The following is a 17,718-nucleotide window of genomic DNA, read 5'->3' as shown; positions in this document are numbered from 1 at the left end:
TCAAGCAATAGAGACGGACAACTTTGGTTTTAAGGTTATTATCTGTTCGCCACATGTTTTCCAATATCCTGAAGAAGAGAAGTTCGATGTCGAGTGGGAGTGCTTGTTCCAGCTATACCAGAAATGCTCTCTCGATGTTCAAATGTTGACGTTGTGGACTATATAAGTACCCTACACGCACGATATTACAATTAACTACTCTCTTGAGACACAAATTGTTAACTTTTGAGCACTTCCCATTATTTTATGTAGGTGTATAGCAAAATTTTGCATTCTAAAAAGCAAATGGGATTACATAGGCTTCTTGGACCTCATGCGAGTCAATGAGAGGACATGTCTAGGCCTCTATGGATGTGACGTGGAAGACCTGAAACAGATATTGATTGCTGTTTTTGACAAATTCATGATGAAGAAGAAAACCCACATACTTCTAGCCTACAACTGCGAGTATGTGTTCTCGGCTTTTAATTTTATGCTTCTTTTTCGTTAAGATTATTCGATAATTAGGATTTTGTGATTGCAGCAACCATTTCGTCTTCATTTGTGTTAATCTTGCCAAAAATCTGCTCGAGGTGTGGGACTCGAAGAAAAAACCATTTCATCATCTAGATGCACCGGTGGCAGTGCTGAATTAGTAAGTGATCCTAATAACTATTATTTTCTAATCACACATACCGCTTTCTAATGTTTCTCCTTTTAATGTTGCTCAGTGTCCGAAGAAGACATATTGGTGGGACGTCGGTCCCATTCAAGGTTGTCGAAATGAAGGGGAAGTACCTATCACAGCCGGCGGGAAACAATGAATGCGGGTTTTATGTAATGTGGGCAATGCTTCACTACAACGGCGGGAAATCAGAAGAAGCCGATAAGTTGGTGTGTATAATCCCCATTTCATTTATGTCTATTAATAGTTCAACAAAATGATTTATTGCTCCTCTTTGGATATCATCTTTTTTGAACGACGGCGCAAGAAATATAAGCACAAAAGGCTGCTACACATGGAGATCGGCGCACTACAATCGGAGCTGGCAAAATTCATCTTAGCCGAGGTATTGGAAAAAGATGGAGTATTTTCCATTGCACAATCCGTGAAGTACAAGGACCAGTATGGCCTAGAGCGGCTCTCCAGATTATTGTAAGAAGTCCGAGAAGCATTTGCGAAGTCCAAGAATATTTCTTTTTTATTTTGAGGGATCGAGATGTGGATAAGAACATTTGAATTGTAATAGTAACATTTGTAATGTTTAATATTGATGGACCTGTCGTCTACGTAGTGTATATAAAGCGAAACCCGATTCCACAGAAAAATATAAATTAAAATAAATTATAAGACAATAAAATACGAACGGGCCATCACCGCCGGTTAGCAACAAACCGGTAGTGTTGTCATAACCATCACTACCGGTTAGAAGGAAACCGATAGTGTTGGCTTGCTCAACACTGTGGGCTTGAACCATGAACCGACACTGATAGTTACGAGAACACTGCCGGTTTGATCCATGAACCAACACTGATATTTACTACAACACTGCCGGTTTGATCCATGAACCGACAGTGTAGGCTTGCTCAACACTGTTGGCTTGAGCCAAAAACCGACACTCTTGAAGCAACCGTCACTGTCGGTTGGAACTACAAACCAGCAGTGTTGTTCAACTGGACACTGCCGGGTGGAGCCAGGAACCGATACTGTTTCCTGTAGATCAGTGTTGGTTTTTAAGGACCAGCAGTAATGTCAACCCCCATCACTGCTGGTATGCCACTGTCGGTTCAAAATCTAGCAGTGAAGTGGGTTTTTGAACCGGCAGTGATGTTCAGATCTGGGGTAGTGCCTATCAATAAAATATCACCGAATTGCAACATTGTTTATCTCTTGAGGCTTCTTATCCTGTTTCACTGCTGTTTAGCGACGCAAGGTGAGAAGCTTATCTCCATCACAACCTTTTAGTTTTGCAGGCCGCTTCATACCTCCTTCAGTGACCAATTAGTTTATTAATTTTTCTCAGACCAATCTGATGCATGCTGACGGAACTCTCATGCAAGCATTTAGAAAATCTGCACGCACATTTACATGATCTGTGTTGCATGGTTTAGCACCCCTTGATGTCAGCTTACAGCATACCAATATCATATATATACAGCTTGTGTTTTGTCTTGAAAAAGAAATCCCAATCCAGTTATTCTATGCCCCTCAAAAAAAATCCAGTTATTCTATGAGTCTCCTTTCAATAATCTAAACCTGTCGCTGATGAAAAGTTCACGTTCTGCTGCACAAAACTATGCCTATACATGATATACGTACCTGATTTTACATGGCTCATGTTGATATCTTTCACTAGTAGAGAAACGACCTTTGATCCACTTCGAAATTTAGCTGTAGTTCCGGTATTTTTTGCGCTCGGGACTAGAGAAATCTTTAGTCCCGGTTGGTAGCTCCAACCGGGACTAAAGGTCCCTGCCCAACGGCTACTGCGTCAGGCTTTTGCTGGAGGGGACCTTTAGTCCCGGTTGAAGCTACCAACCGAGACTAAAGGTTCACTTTTACTCCCGGTTGGTCCCTCCAACCGGAAGTAAAAGTCTACTCTCGGCTGGAGGCTCCGTCCGGAACTAGAAATGGACCTTTAGTCCCGGTTTCTGTCTACAACCGGGACTAAAGATCCCCTCCTATATACCCCTTGTTCCTCCCGAGCCCGAGCCACTTCGAGCTCAGTGTTCTTGCTTCATCGCCAGCCTCTCTTCTTCCTCATCACCGGTGATCACAAGATTTCTTCCATTCCTCCATCGATTCTTCGGTTCTAAAGGTTACCAACTTTATACTCTCATGCTTCATCAGTAGCTTATCTCATTTTGTGGACTAGATATATGTGATTTTTTATGGTAGATTTTTTTATTTGTAAGCCATTTAAGCACAAAATCACTTTAAAGTTTGCATATTTGGATGAAGGAAGGTTAAAGTAGTTATTCAAAACTAGTATTGAGCTTTCATTTCTAGCTTGCATAGCACACTTCATGCTTTAGAGATATAGAGAATTTTAGAGTTTTTTGAATTTTATTTGTTTATAAAATGAGAAATTTATATTATGTTAAAAATGAGTATAGAGAGTAGATGGCAACTGCTTTCGGGTCCTCAGCCTCTCATCGGGTTACAAAGCGACTGAGGCCGGACCTCCCTCTCATTGCATGCGGCAAGTGTGAGGAGAAGATTATGATGGAGTACCGGGTGAGGAAGGAGTGTCCCAACAAGGGCCGTATCTTCTACAAGTGTCCGGATCGCAATGTGAGTTATTTTGTCGCAATTGATGATTATGGTTAATTTATACTTATTTTCATGATGATTGTGATTAAAGTTCTAATTTTTTATTTTAATTTCAGTGGGATGGCACTGGATGTTCAGGCTGGTACTGGGAGAAAGAGTATGTTGAACACGTGCAAAACTCTCTTGCACAGGCGGCTATGGCGGCTGATGAGGCAGTGATCCTACGGAAGAAGTCCATAGATATTGAACAAACGCATGATCTGTCTGTTTTAGTTGGAATTGGTCATGAAATCCTTATGCTACTGAAGTGCATTTTAGCTTTAGTTTTTTTATTGGTAGTTGGGATTGTCTATATTGTAGCGAGACTTTCATAAATTAATACCTTGTGTGGTGGCATGCACGTCGTATAATTAACTAATTATGTTCTAGGTTTTAATATGGTATGTCTGTCATGTAATGCAGATGAGCTAGCTTTGGATGTACAATGCTGATCGCCGCTCCCAAGAGTTCATTGAGGGCATGCATTCTTTCTTACGTGTGGCCGAGGCAAACAAACGCGATGGTTTCATATGCTGCCCATGTGCCATATGTAAGAATTTGAAGGAATATGCTAGCTCAAGGAGTCTTCATTCACACTTGTTGAAGTTGGGTTTCATGCCAAACTATATTTGTTGGACGAAGCATGGAGAAACCAGGGTTATAATAGAAGAAGGTGAAGAAGAACAATAGGACGATGATGACATTATTGCTGAATATGGGGCCTTCAATGATACTACAATGGGGGAAGCTGAAGAAAAGGTAGGGGCAGAAGATGAGCCCGTTGATGATCTTGGTCAGGCCATTCGTGACGTACAAAGAGAATGCGAAAGTAAAAAGGAGAATATCAAGTTTAAACGCATGCTAGAGGATCACAAGAAATTGCTGTACCCAACTTGTGATGCGGGGCAGAAAAAGTTGGGTACCACACTGGAATTGCTGCAATGGAAGGCAAAGAATGGTGTATCTAACAAGGGATTTAGGGAGTTACTGAAAATCCAAAAGAAGATGCTTCCGAAGGATAACGAATTGCCCGCCACTACGTACGAAGTAAAATAGGTAATCTACCCTTTAGGATTAGAAATCCATAAGATACATGCATGTCTTAATGACTGCATCCTCTACCATGGTGAGGAGTACGAGAAGTTAGATGCATGCCCGGTATGTCATGCATCGCGGTATAAGATCAGGCGAGATGACCCTGGTGATATTGAGGGCGAACATCCCATGAAGAAAATCCCTGCCAAGATTATGTGATATGCTCCTATAATACCACGCTTGAAACGTCTGTTCAGAAACAAAGACCATGCAAAGTTATTGCAATGGCACAAAGTAGACCGTAAGGTAGACAATATGTTGAGACACCCTGCTGATGGGTCCCAGTGGAGAGCAATCGATAGAGAATTCCCAGAGTTTGCAAATGACGTCAGAAACTTAAGGTTTGCTTTAAGTGCGGATGGTATGAATCCTTTCAGGGAGTAGAGCAGTAGTCATAGCACTTGGCCTGTTACTCTATGTATCTACAACCTTCCTCCCTGGTTATGCATGAAGCGTAAGTTTATTATGATGCTAGTGCTCATCCAAGGCCCAAGGCAACCTAGCAACGACATCGATGTGTACCTGAGGCCACTAGTTGAAGAACTTCTACTTTTGTGGAATAGACCAGGTGTACGTGTGTGGGATGAGCACAAACAGGAGCACTTTGACCTGCGAGCATTGTTGTTCGTAACAATCAATGATTGGCCTGCTCTAAGTAATCTTTCAGGATAATGAAACAAGGGATATAATGCATGCACACACTGTTTCAATGACATTAAAGGTATATTCTTGAAAAATGTCGAAAGGTCGTGTACCTTGGCTATCGTCGATTTCTTCCTGCGAATCACCCCCGAAGAAAGAAAGGCAAGCATTTTAAAGGTAAGGCAGACCATCAGACCAAGCCGGGCAACCGAACTGGTGAGGATGTACTCAATATAGTCAAGGATGTGAAAGTAGTATTTGGAAAGGCACATGGCAGTGAACCTGTTCTGAATGACACCGATGGTCATGCACCCATGTGGAAGAAATCCATACTTTGGGAGCTACCCTATTAGCAAGTCCTAGAGGTCCATAGCGCGATCGACGTGATGCACCTGACGAAGAATCTTTGTGTGAACCTGCTAGGCTTCATGGGTGTGTATGGAAAGCCTAAGGACACACTTGAAGCACGACAGGACCTGCGGTGTTTGAAAGAATGAGACAACCTGCATCTAGAGAAGATAGATGATGGACGCCATTACTTAAGTCTTGCCAGCTACAGTCTTAGCAAAGAAGAGAAGGAAAGCATGTTTGAATGCCTAGCAAGCATCAAGGTACCATCTGGATTCTTCTCGAATATAAAGGGTATAATAAATGTGCCAGAGAAGAAATTCCTAAACTTAAAGTCCTATGACTGCCACATGCTCATGACGCAATTACTTCCAGTTGCATTAAGAGGAATTCTACCTCCAAATGTACGTGTAGCCACCATGAAGCTATGTGCATTCTTCAATGCAATTTCTCAGAAGGCAATCAATCCAATGGATCTAGCTAAACTACAGAATGATGTGGTTCAATGTCTTGTCAGCTTTGAGTTGGTGTTCCCTCCTTTCTTCTTTAATATCATGACACACCTCCTAGTTCACCTGGTCAAGGAGATTAGCATTCTCGGTCCTGTGTTCCTGCACAACATGTTCCCCTTTAAGAGGTTCATGTGAGTCCTAAAGAAATATGTTCACAACTGTGCTCGGCCAGAAGGAAGCATCGCCAAGGGCTATGGAACAGAGGAGGTCATTGAGTTTTGTGTTGACTTTATTCCTGACCTTGACCCGATTGGTGTTCCTGAATCGTGACATGAGGGGAGACTAAGTGGAAAGGGGATACTAGGGAAGAAACCATATATTGGTATGTAGGACAATTATTTTAATAAAGCACACTACACAGTTCTACAAAACTCCTCTTTGGTGGATCCGTATATCGAGACACATAAAGAGTTGCTCCGATCTGAGTTTTTAGGGAAGTCTGAAGCTTGGATTACGTGTCAGCACATGGAAACTTTCAGCGACTGGTTGCAAAAAGAATGTCAGGGTGATGAGAGTATTGATGAGCAACTGTATTTGTTGGCTAGGCAGCCATCGTGGCATATCCTCACATACAAAGGGTACGAGATAAATAGGAATACATTTTATACAGTAGCCCAAGATAAAAGGAGCACCAACCAAAACAGTGGTGTCCGCATAGATGCCACTGACCCTAATGGAAATAAGCAAACATATTATGGCTGCATAGAGGAGATATGGGAACTAAACTATGCACCTACTTTTAAGGTACCTTTGTTCAAGTGCCAATGGGTAAAGGCGACTGGAGGCGGGGTAGCAGTCGACAACCAGTATAGAATGACAATCGTGGACCTCAACAATATTGGGTACAAAGACGAACCGTTCGTCCTTGCCAAGGATGTGAATCAGGTGTTCTATGTCAAGGACATGTCTACAAAACCGAAGAGAAAGAAAAACAACAACGACCCAATTAATGAGCCAAAGCGCCACATAGTTCTTTTAGGGAAAAGAAACATCGTCAGAATTGAAGACAAGTCAGACATATCAGAAGATTATGAAAAGGATGACCAAATTCCACCCTTCACAGTGAACAAAGACCCAAGCATCCAGCTAAATGATGAGGACACTCCATGGTTACGGTGTGATCATAACCAAGGGATATACGTTAAGAAGTTCACTACTGTGCCCACTTAATATATATAGTGATGTATTAGACCTATTATGTAATAATTGTGACTTCAGATTTTTTTGTCATGTTTTCATATTTTCTACGGTTTAAATGAATTTTCTGCTAGACGGTGGATTTCCCGTGGAGAATGTGTGATGAAAAACCAAATGATCAACGTTAATAAGATGTGAAAACTAATTTCCTGTCGAAAAGCAATAGTTTTAATGATTTTAATTAAGTAGTATATTTTTGCATGGTGCAAATTGTAATTATTATTTACACTATGTCAAATATTTAAACAGTAAAACAAAAGAGTTTAGGTTATAATTTTTTGTTGTGTATAATAATGCAAAACCAATTCCATGATTTTTTTTATAATTTTTTTGGATAATATTTTATTTATTAGGCAATTAATAACTCTCTGCATATTTATATAAAAGAAATATATAAAAAAGGAAAAACTTGTGGAAACCGGAGAAAGCTAACTGTAGACCACCTTTACTCCCGGGTGGATCAACCACCCAGGACTAAAGGTGGGCTACGTTTTCGCAGCCTGCCAAAATACCCTTTACTCCTGGGCCGTGGCTACACCCGGGACTAAAGATTAGACCTTTAGTCCCGGTTCTAACCATCACCCGGGACCCATGTTATTAGGACCGGACCGGACATCGAACCGGTGAGACCATCGGTTCGATGGTTCACTGGTCCAACCGTTAAGAACCGGTTGAACCGCCGGTTCGATTATTTTGGACCGGATGAATTGAACCGCTCATAAATACTTCAAACCGGTGTAATATAATGATATATAATAAATAATTTTTAGGAAAATATATAATAAATAATTAGCAACATATATTTGATCACATATACAAATAAGATGATAAAACACAATTATATAACTTGCTTCCCACTGATCTACACACGCACTTCGAGACATCGGTGCTCTAGAGTTGTTTTACCAGATATTTAAAACATATGTATAAATAATATATGGAGCACTTACAAATTGGTGCAAAAATGACTAGAATAGTAATTCAAATATTTACTATTGGAAACAATCTCGAATGCTAAAATAGAGTACACCATTGCGCAGAGCTCGTTGAGATAATCAAAATACATATATTATTTGTTCAATTTGAAGCTCATTTAAAAAAGTTATGAAATTTCAAAATTTAAAAGGCACATCATCTCACGCCAGCACTACCAAAAAGTCAAAGGAGCCCGGAGCAGCCGACAACACCTCCACGCATGCCATTCAAATTCCAAAGTGAGCAGCAGGCAGCAGCAGTGCAGGCCCACCGGTGGCAGGTGCAGGCGCTCCACCAGCTTGGATAGGACCACGTGTCCATGGCTCCACGCTGCACAACCAAACTGCTTGCGCGGCATCAGACCGGGGCGGTTCACATGGAACCGGCCGGTTCACCGGTTCCGTAAAAAACCGGCCGGTTCAACCGGTTTTTAACGGTTCAATTACATAGACGGTCTTTTAAGTGAACCGGACCGGTCTAGGCTCTGGTTCGGTCTTTTAGCGGTCGAACCGCCGGTCCGGTCCGGTCCTAATAACTAGGCCCGGGACTAAAGGACCTTTAGTCCCGGTTCGTAGCTGCAACCGGGACTAAAGGTCTTCCTTTATAAATCCTCTTTGTCTCCGCCACGCCTCATCTTCTCCACCAGATCGATCCAGTAGCGCCGCCGCCCCCAGGCCACCCTAGTCTCGCCTCACGCGCGCACGCTGTCATCGGCCCCACGCGCATGCACGCTTCTTCTCCGACCGGCCAGCGCGCCTCACTCGTCCTCACTGGAGTGCGCCCGAGCCTTCCCCGCGCTGTCTTACCGGAGCTCGCCCGAGCCTTTCCCGCACGCGCTGCCTCACCGGAGCGCGCCCGAGGCTTCCTCGCGCTGCCTCACTGGAGCTCGCCCGAGCCTTCCCCGCGCGCACTGCCTCACCGGAGCGCGCCCGAGCCTTCCCCGTGCTGCCTCACCGGAGCTCGCCCGAGCCTTCCCCGCGTGCGCTGCCTCACCAGACCGAGCGACGCCGTAGCGGAGGAGGAGCCCCAAGCCATCAATTGGGTCTGTGTTGCTTGTTTCGATTTCTTGCGGCTTGACATCAATTGTCTGTGTTTGGAAGACGACGACTAGCTAGGGCTCACTTGATCTCTTGTATGTGCCTGTCAGTAGCATGAATTGATCGTGAATGAACCGTCAAACAAGGCAACCTAAACGACGCTAGAATTATTTGTTCAATGAAATGCTTAGAAATCACTTAGAATTATTTGAGAGCTCGCCGAATGAAATGCTTAGAAATCACTTAGAATGAAATGGCTTAGAAATCACTTAGAATGAAATGGCAACCTAAACGATCTCTTGTATGGCAACCTAAATGGCAACCTGAACTTGCAGACCGTGTTCATCTCGGCTAGTATGTTCTCTGCCGAGCGGTAACGGACGTCAAGGAGGAGCTTTGATTTTATGAGGGAGAGCGGCAACGGTCGTGGAAGACCGTGTTCCCTTCATCGTAGAATCGGAGCCCTTCCTTGGCCAAGTACGGTGCCGTTCGGTGGAGAAATGCTCGCCGAGATGATCACGTAAGCAAGGTCAACTAGTACGGATGGTTATTTATTGAAACATGTTTTTGAGCTATAATTTAATGGATATTTGATAACTTCAGACCTACAAATGTCATCTACAAATGTTACTATCCTCGAGGTGGCACGTCCTGTAGGAGTCCATTTTATAGATATAGTTTTTATTTTTTATAGATATATCTTGTGGTGTAAAAGCTAGATGGATGCCCCGAGAGACAACATGGATGAAGAAATGATGAATATTATCAACACCGGCACTCAATTTGCCAATGGTGACCAGCAGAAAGTAGATGACGGGAGTCAATACCTAGCTCTTGAAGATAACCAAGAAAATATTATGCAAGAAAATACTGGACTCTCTCGACAAAAGTCTTATTAGCTGCTATTGTCCGTAAGTGTGATTATTTTCTACTATTAAAGTGTATATATATAAAGCTACATATATATATATAAATTATATATCCTCACACTATATTTTTATATATGCAGATATGAGATGACAGAACTCAGAAAGGGAAAGGATAATGATGTTGGTTTCGTTGATCCAAATGTCGTATTCAAACACCCTAACCCCCGCCTCAATGGAAAGCTGAACTCGAGAAAAATCTCATAAGGTTCTTAGTGAACCAACAAAACAAGGACATACTCTTCCCCTACAACTTCAAATGAGTGTTAAATAATTAATGTCGATCATATGGACATTTATTCAATTATTTGCTTACTAGCTAAGCTATCTCCCATATATATATATATATATATATACTTTTCTATGGCTGGCCACAGAATACCTAATTCTGTGTCCGGACCCAACAGGCGCACCGAAACCGCCGACGCCCGCACCCGGTCTTTCCACCCCCGGCTTTTAGATCGACTCAGATTAGCCGGTTATTGTTTAGCCTCACCTGGTCTCTTTCATCGGCTCCCAATCCAGCCGGATCCCACCTCCTATTGCCGCAGCTCCGCCTCCGCCGCAAAAATCGTCGCCTCCGATGCTACATCCCGCCTCCCCTATCCCCTGATTGCCGCAGCTACCGTGTACGCCGCTTGTCCCTTCCGAGAAGAACCGCAGAAACCAGAAATCTGGCGCCGCTCCCCTGTGAAGGCGACGCCGGGCTCGGACGGGCCCTCCGCAACCCCGACCACACCGGCGGCAATGACCCCTACATCACCGGCCCCATCTCTTCTGAGATCCAGATCGGCGGCGACCGCCTCTTCCCCTAGCAGATCCGGCCTCCCATGGTGGTGGCGGCGCCTTCCACTCGACGGCTGATGCGGTGTGTGCCCGACGGTGGCATCTGATGCGGATCGGCAGATGGTGGCTGCCGGCGGTGCCCCTTCTTCTCCGCAGGCGGCAGCCCATGGCTGTTGTGCCTCCTCCACCGCCCTCGGCGTCGGCGCGTCCCGCACCGCGCGGATTGGCCCCCCGGCGGCGATGCGTCCTCGAGCAGCGGTGCCTTGCCTCGCGTGGACGGGGGACCCGACACCAGCGCAACCTACCCCACGCGAGCGGTATGTTGATTGCCGATCTGGCCTTTCTGAGGAAGACGGCAATGTTGATGTGCATGAGGTGCTCTTGGTGCAGATCGAAGAGTATGGTTTACTGCCAAGCTGGATTCATGGATTATGGGTTTCCAGTACCGCCATCCGCACATACGGGACAGGATCATCACATGAGCATCCGCACATAGCCACTTCAGTCCATCAGCCCTCAGGTTCGTGACTCTTGTAGGCGCTCCTTTCTTGATTAATTGTTCGTCAGTCATTTATTTAATTCCATTTGTCTGATTAGCCATCTTGATTTTGGTAGCTGTTGGTGACTCCCGTAGATTGGAATATTGTTTATTGTTGCAGATCTATTGGCCACATTAGCCAGAGTGCGTAGGTTTGTAAATCCTATCCATTTTAGGTTGTGTCAGGTTTGCTGTTTTTTAAACCAAATTCTTGAATGTCAGATCCCTTGTTTAGTAAATTCCTTTGTTTCTACTATAAAATATCGTAACTATTGTATGCACTAAATCAGTATACATTAATCTTATGATAATAAGCATTGCTGCCTTATGCTAATTATCACGATTTACTGCTTAGACATTTCAAGCAATCACGTGTTTGTCCATTCTTCAGACATTATTAGTATCCTGTAGTTGTTTACATTATGATTTTTCTTGGTAACTAATCACTCTGTCATTGTGTATTTTCTTTCTACTCCTCACCCTATGGGCAGATTGTAATTTTTGTTTTATTATTCTAGTAGATCTGTTGGTCGCTTGAGCATCCATCACAAATAGAACTAAAGAGGTGTCTGTCAGGTGTCCTTGTATATATCTTTTTAGAAAACATTTTGTGGATAGGCAGTGAGATGGACCAGTGCTTGATAGTCTTCACGCAATGGCAGGTAATTGTTGCCTTTTCCTCTTTTTGATATAGAACAGCTTACTAGTAAATTGGTCCTATGCCTGAACTGGTAACGACTCGTACAAAAGGAATAAAGAGTAGTTCATTCAAAAATTCTTGTATCTCACTGTTCTTTCATTTACAAAGGTAGTCTAATCAGAATAGATTATAGTGATTCGTCTGATGCAAAATTTTGGTTACTCCCTAACTAAATTACTGATTCAAATTAGTGTAATTACTTAACAGCTTATTGGACTCCTCATTTGAGTAGCATCAGAATACCATGACCTTAAATTCTTGTAGCTCCCTACCTTCAATATGGTAATTTCGATCATCCTTATTAATTTTTATCGTCAACCATAGTCCAAAATTCTTGTAAATACTTATATTCATAGTACCCATTTCTCGTAAATACCAGTGTAAGTTATGTCGAAGGAAAATTCATAATATAGAATTCTCGTAAATATTATTAGTGAAATTCTTGTAAATATTGTTAGTATTGCCGTAAGCACAATTCTCATAAATATTATGTAACTTACTGAAGTTACGATAATTTCATTCATATGGTATTCAAAATTTGACGTAAAGCATTGTGGAATTACTGTATTTTTTACTAATATATTGTAACTTAGTTACTGTTATGGTACAAAATTATCGAAAATAACATATCGATCTTTCCAGTAACCAAGTCTGTGTTACGGTAACTGTGTCCACCAATTGACGAGCCTGCATGTAGATGGTTCAACTATCAATTTTTCTTGCTCCTGCAGTTTGAAATAACAAGCTTGCTTTCTTATTTTGCCGGTGAGACCTCCATTCTCACAGTGATGTTTTCTACTTTTCACCCTTGCAGATTGAAATCGATTTGATCTAGAAACCAGAACTGAACTACCGGAATTAATTCTGGTGGTTACTTGGGCTAAGGTTACAGTAAATTCATTTGTTCTTGTTAATGATTTATCATGTATCTTGGTTAGCTTATAATGTAAACTAGCAGGGAACCCCGCGCATAGCGCAGGCAATAGTGGAGGAAAAAGATTTGTATTGAGACGTAAAAAAAAAAAGGAAATAGGTTGTTGTACGTTAATGGGTAAGCACTGTTCATAGTAACCCGTTTACTGTTCATCTGCGGACACTGTACTGTTTATGAGCACTGTTTATAGTAACCGTTTACTGTTTACCTGCGGACCCTGCACTGTTTATAAAAACCCGTTACTGTTCATCCGTCAGTTGACTGTGCTGGTAACAGTGGTTTGTGAGAGAGATCGGAGATCTTGTTCATCCGGCAGTTGACTGTGCTGGTAACAGTGGTTTGTGAGAGAGATCGGAGATCTGAGGCTGCACGCTCTTTATACTACAGTATAGATCACTGATGTGTTATTCGCTCTAATGTTCATTCACCACAGATGCACGAGAAGGGGCCCAAATTTGGGTCAGAGCTGCACTTCTACTTGCTTTTACCACCCACTGAACGCTGACTAAGAAGCTTCCAGCCGGACCTGAGGCTCACATGGCATGATCTTGATCGTCCCAGAGTCGTTCCAAATGAGTGGACATCATTCTGATGGAAAAAATGGATCGATGTACTGTTTCTATTTTTTTCAAGTTTTTTGAGAAATATGTAATCACTTTCATGCCAATTTTATGTAACACCACAGCCTAATTATCATTTCCAATATTCTGAAATGTTGTAAGTAGTTTCTTTTTTTTTTTGAGAAATGTAAGTGCTTTCTTATAGCATCTTGATAGGAAGTTGTGGTAATTGTCCAACAAAAATATCATAAATATTGTATTTCTGGTTTATTGCAATTTGACCTCTTTACAGTAACTAGATCCTTCAGAAAATCTTCATCTAATTGTGGTAACTCCCTATCCTAAATAAGGTCTCTAGGCACTAAAATTATCGTAATTACGTCATTGTAAATTATTCTCGTCATTTTACCAACTAGTGAGTTGGAACATCAAGACGCCAAATTGTGGCAATTTTACATCCTAATTATAGGCAATATTTTTCTGGTAATATAAACTGCTGCTTGGGATATACAATATAAAATTCTCGTAATTTCAGAAGTTGTGTTCTCGTAATCTTCGAAACAAATACGAGAACTCATTCAAGATTCTATGGATACGTATGTATTCTCGTAAACATTAAACTATTCTCGTAATTTCTGAAGGTGTGGCCGTTTCATAACGTGTATGCATATAGGTCCACGTGAACGCCAATGATGCATGCACGTGGCCGTTTACTGTGGACGGAGGCTTATTTTGGTAAGTAGAAAAAAAGTCCGTCGCTAATTAAGGATGCATGCATGTCGCTGATCTATTACTGGGCCTGATTTAACGGAATCATCAGTGTGATGCGCAGCTCCCGTAACTGGGCGAGCCATGCGGATTGGGAGCCGCGGGAGCGAGGAGCCCCGCGCACGTCCGCTGCGTTGTCGCGCCTCAGGTGCGTGTCGGATGACCCGGCTACAGAATTAGATATTCTGTAGATAGCTACAGATTAGCCTCTCCCATATATATATATATATATATATATATATATATATATATATATATATATATATATATATATATATATATATATATATATATATATGTTGACTCTAGTTAATGTTGATCATATTTGTGTATAAAAACATATACAGCAATCACTGGATATTGATGGTCATCGATATGGCCAATAGTCAGTTGAGCATCTTAGACTCGTTAAGAAAAGAGCAAATAGAGTACCAAGACATGATAGATATTATCCAAGGGTAATTTGGTCTCTCTAGCAACTATATATACCCCGATCTCTTAACTGCAACAATTATTAAAGGCCAAATTAATTTTTTTATTGGGCGCAGTGTTTGGAAAAGTTTCATTGAGAATCACCACATGAAACATTGCAAAGCGCCACTGGATGTAATCGCACACAAAGTAAGTACTAGCTACATTTATATATATATAATTCAATTAACACCATGCATGCTTTCAATTCACCGGATCTTTTTTCTCGTAAAAGTGGGTTCTGAGGCAAGAACAGGGGAACAACTACTGCAGATACTATGTTTGCGAGTTCATCATGACATACACAAAAAGAACTCCTGAAGAGATCCTCAAAATATGTTATATAAATATATTCATATATTCATAATTTCTTTTGTTGCTCATATATATAAGTAATCACGTGACCAATATATATATATATATTAATACTTTTCCTTTAACTTTTATTGAAGACTCTATGGTTGAAGGAAAAAGTCATACGACGTGACCAACTGAAAGGAATTCAAGAGACCATAGTAGGATTTCTTAATGACCAGGTCCTCAACCCCGCCGGCGAGTTCTACAATAACGTCAACGAAACATGGAAGCCAAACTAGATGGAGTGAATTTGTTATCCCAAGGATATGATAGAACATACAATGCAAGCTTTATTTGTAATATATATATATATACATATTATATGTACATAAAATAATGTACAATATATGTATATGCATGTAATATATATGTTAGTTTCATACTTTAGTTTGTACAAAATGTTCAAACATTATAAACATGTAGAATACGTATATTATTAGCAGTGTAGAATGCGTATTAAAAAACATATTCGAAAACCAAAACGAATCATCAATTGAAAATAGAAACAAAAAAAGGAAACCTTTAGTCCCGGTTGGTAATACCAATCGGGAATAAAGTGCTGCCCCACGTGGCCAAGCCGGGAGGCTTCTTTAGTCCCGGTTGGTCTTACCAACCGGGACTACCTTTAGTCCCGGGCGACAAACCGGGACTAAAGGAGGGGCCCTTTAGTCCCGGATTCGTGCTCCCGGTTGGAAAACCGGGACTAAAGGGGTTTCCCAACCAGGAGTAAAGCTCGTTTCTGTACTAGTGTTACGTGTGCACCCTTTTTCCCTTAACAGCAGCATCGGTCCATCAATTCCATAAATATCCTTATAAGCGATCCAGCCCTTGACCCTTCTAAAATTCATCCCACTGTTCATCGTGCCATTTCTAATTCCTTTTTGACTTGAGAAGAAAAAGTCTACTTAGCATTTTATTTCATAAAAATTCAAATGCTCACAGCTTGCAACCGTAGCTCCGTTTAAGTAATTCTGCAAAATGAGTACTACATGTTAGTAACTAGCATAGTATGTTTTTTTTCAAAAGTGTGGTGTATTGTTCTTATGTATTTTGTGGGTCATGTTTGTTGTATGTCTGTACAAAGTGTTGAGTACGAGATCTTTGAAGACCAAGAGTTTGATATCTCTGAACAAGCCCAGTTTGAAAGCAAATGTCCTTGACCATCTTGCACCTATATTTATTTTATTTTGAGTTAGTATAGTTAGACCATTAGTTTGCATGCAGAGTCTAAATTTGAATCCCATGATAGAGTTTACTATACTTTGTGATAATATCCTTGAAACCAGGGTTTGGATGGGTAGATTCATCTTAGCCTGCAGTCTGTGTTGGGTTGGGTTAAATATTAATTTTGACTAATGAACTATGCAACATGCGGGTTGTAATGTTTTAGCAACATGGAGAATAGGAGTCCGGCAGGATGGATGATTTGGCTAAGAATGGTTTGTGATATGACATGGTGGATTCCACATGTATGATGGTGGTTGAATGTTGGGTTTGTGCTGGTTCCTGCCTGGATTCTAAGGACCGGTTCTCAGAGCATGTAACCGGCCTAACAGCGCAACCATGAGGTCTGGATGGGCTGGACCTCGCCATATAATTAGTTTCCTCCAAGTTTTGTTGGCATTGGGGAGGTTTGTGTGGCACAAGAAGGGTCCCTTGGGGTCGTTGACTTATGCACGGGGGAGAAACCTTAGTGAAGGTGCTAAACAAGCTTGGAGGAGCTTTGTAAAGGCCTTGCAGTGAAACCCAGCCACACATTCTTGGAAATGTGATGTAGGCCTTGCAAACCCCAGCAATTGGGAATCATGACTCAAGGTAAAAGTGTGCAACCTCTGTAGAGTGTAAAACTAATATATCAGCCGTGCTCACAGTCAAGAGTGGCCTGTACTTCTTCGTGATTAGTGGATCTTTGTGTGGAATCCCTGTATGGACATTAGTCTCATGGTGACATGGGTACGGAAGATTGCTTCCATGCGTGCTCTATGAGTACTAGTACATATGGGTGGACCCTGTGGTTGGATTCCCTTGGTAAGGGAATGGACGGTTCAGATGGGAACTTGGATGGAATCCAAGTGTTGGTTCAGTTCTCTGAGGAGATGAAGGTTTCACCTAGATAAATAGGTGCTTAAGGTTTAAGGTTATAGGAGTTGTTGCTTAAGCGCTTGTGTCAACTAGTATAAGCCTTTCCTTGTCTTAAGTCTCATGTCATATATACTTTCCTACGTTTGCGGAGTACATTTCGATGTACTCACCCTTCCTCTTAGTTCCCCCTGCTCCCCATAGATGCTGGAGAAGTAGAGTTTGTTGAAGAAGATGTGTTCGACCCCAACATGTTCTAGGCTGGTGCTACCCCTGGTTGACTTGCTGTGAAGATGGAGTCCTCATCCGCTGAAGATAAATAAAGTCTATGTAATTTTCTTTTAGACCCATGGGTCATTTTGTAAAGACGTTATCAGTTATGTAAGAAACATTGTTACGATACTATGATGAAGTCGTCATATGTATGAATAATTGATCCTAGCATACATATGATGTGCATTCGATTTTATCCTTAAAATCGGGTGTGACAACTACCTGTTG

At 41.8% G+C, this 17,718-nt stretch overlaps 1 protein-coding gene across 19 annotated transcripts; it reads left to right on the top strand.

The window, feature by feature from the left end:
* The first annotated feature begins 10,461 nt into the window (after positions 1 to 10,461).
* LOC136477813 (uncharacterized) lies at positions 10,462 to 13,840 on the top strand. Of its 19 annotated transcripts, none has more exons than XR_010764111.1 (6): positions 10,464 to 11,127; positions 11,201 to 11,500; positions 11,867 to 12,010; positions 12,256 to 12,505; positions 12,642 to 12,933; positions 13,416 to 13,840. XR_010764111.1 is itself a non-coding variant. In XM_066476072.1 (3 exons), exons 1-3 carry the CDS (start codon positions 10,931 to 10,933, stop codon positions 12,881 to 12,883), a joined length of 465 nt encoding a protein of 154 aa, XP_066332169.1. In that variant the 5' UTR covers positions 10,469 to 10,930; the 3' UTR covers positions 12,884 to 13,840. The 19 variants fall into 19 exon arrangements, 2 of the variants coding, with proteins under 2 accessions (XP_066332169.1, XP_066332168.1); XR_010764107.1 differs by having other exon boundaries at positions 10,465 to 11,127; positions 11,201 to 11,330; positions 11,426 to 11,500; positions 11,870 to 12,010; positions 12,256 to 12,933; XR_010764106.1 differs by having other exon boundaries at positions 10,465 to 11,127; positions 11,201 to 11,330; positions 11,426 to 11,500; positions 12,256 to 12,933.
* Positions 13,841 to 17,718: the final 3,878 nt, after the last annotated feature.

This window comes from Miscanthus floridulus, chromosome 8 (assembly GCF_019320115.1).
Source record: "Miscanthus floridulus cultivar M001 chromosome 8, ASM1932011v1, whole genome shotgun sequence".
Lineage (NCBI taxonomy): Eukaryota > Viridiplantae > Streptophyta > Magnoliopsida > Poales > Poaceae > Miscanthus > Miscanthus floridulus.
The sequence above is the reverse complement of the archived record's forward strand: the minus strand, read 5'-3'. Positions and strand labels throughout refer to the sequence as shown.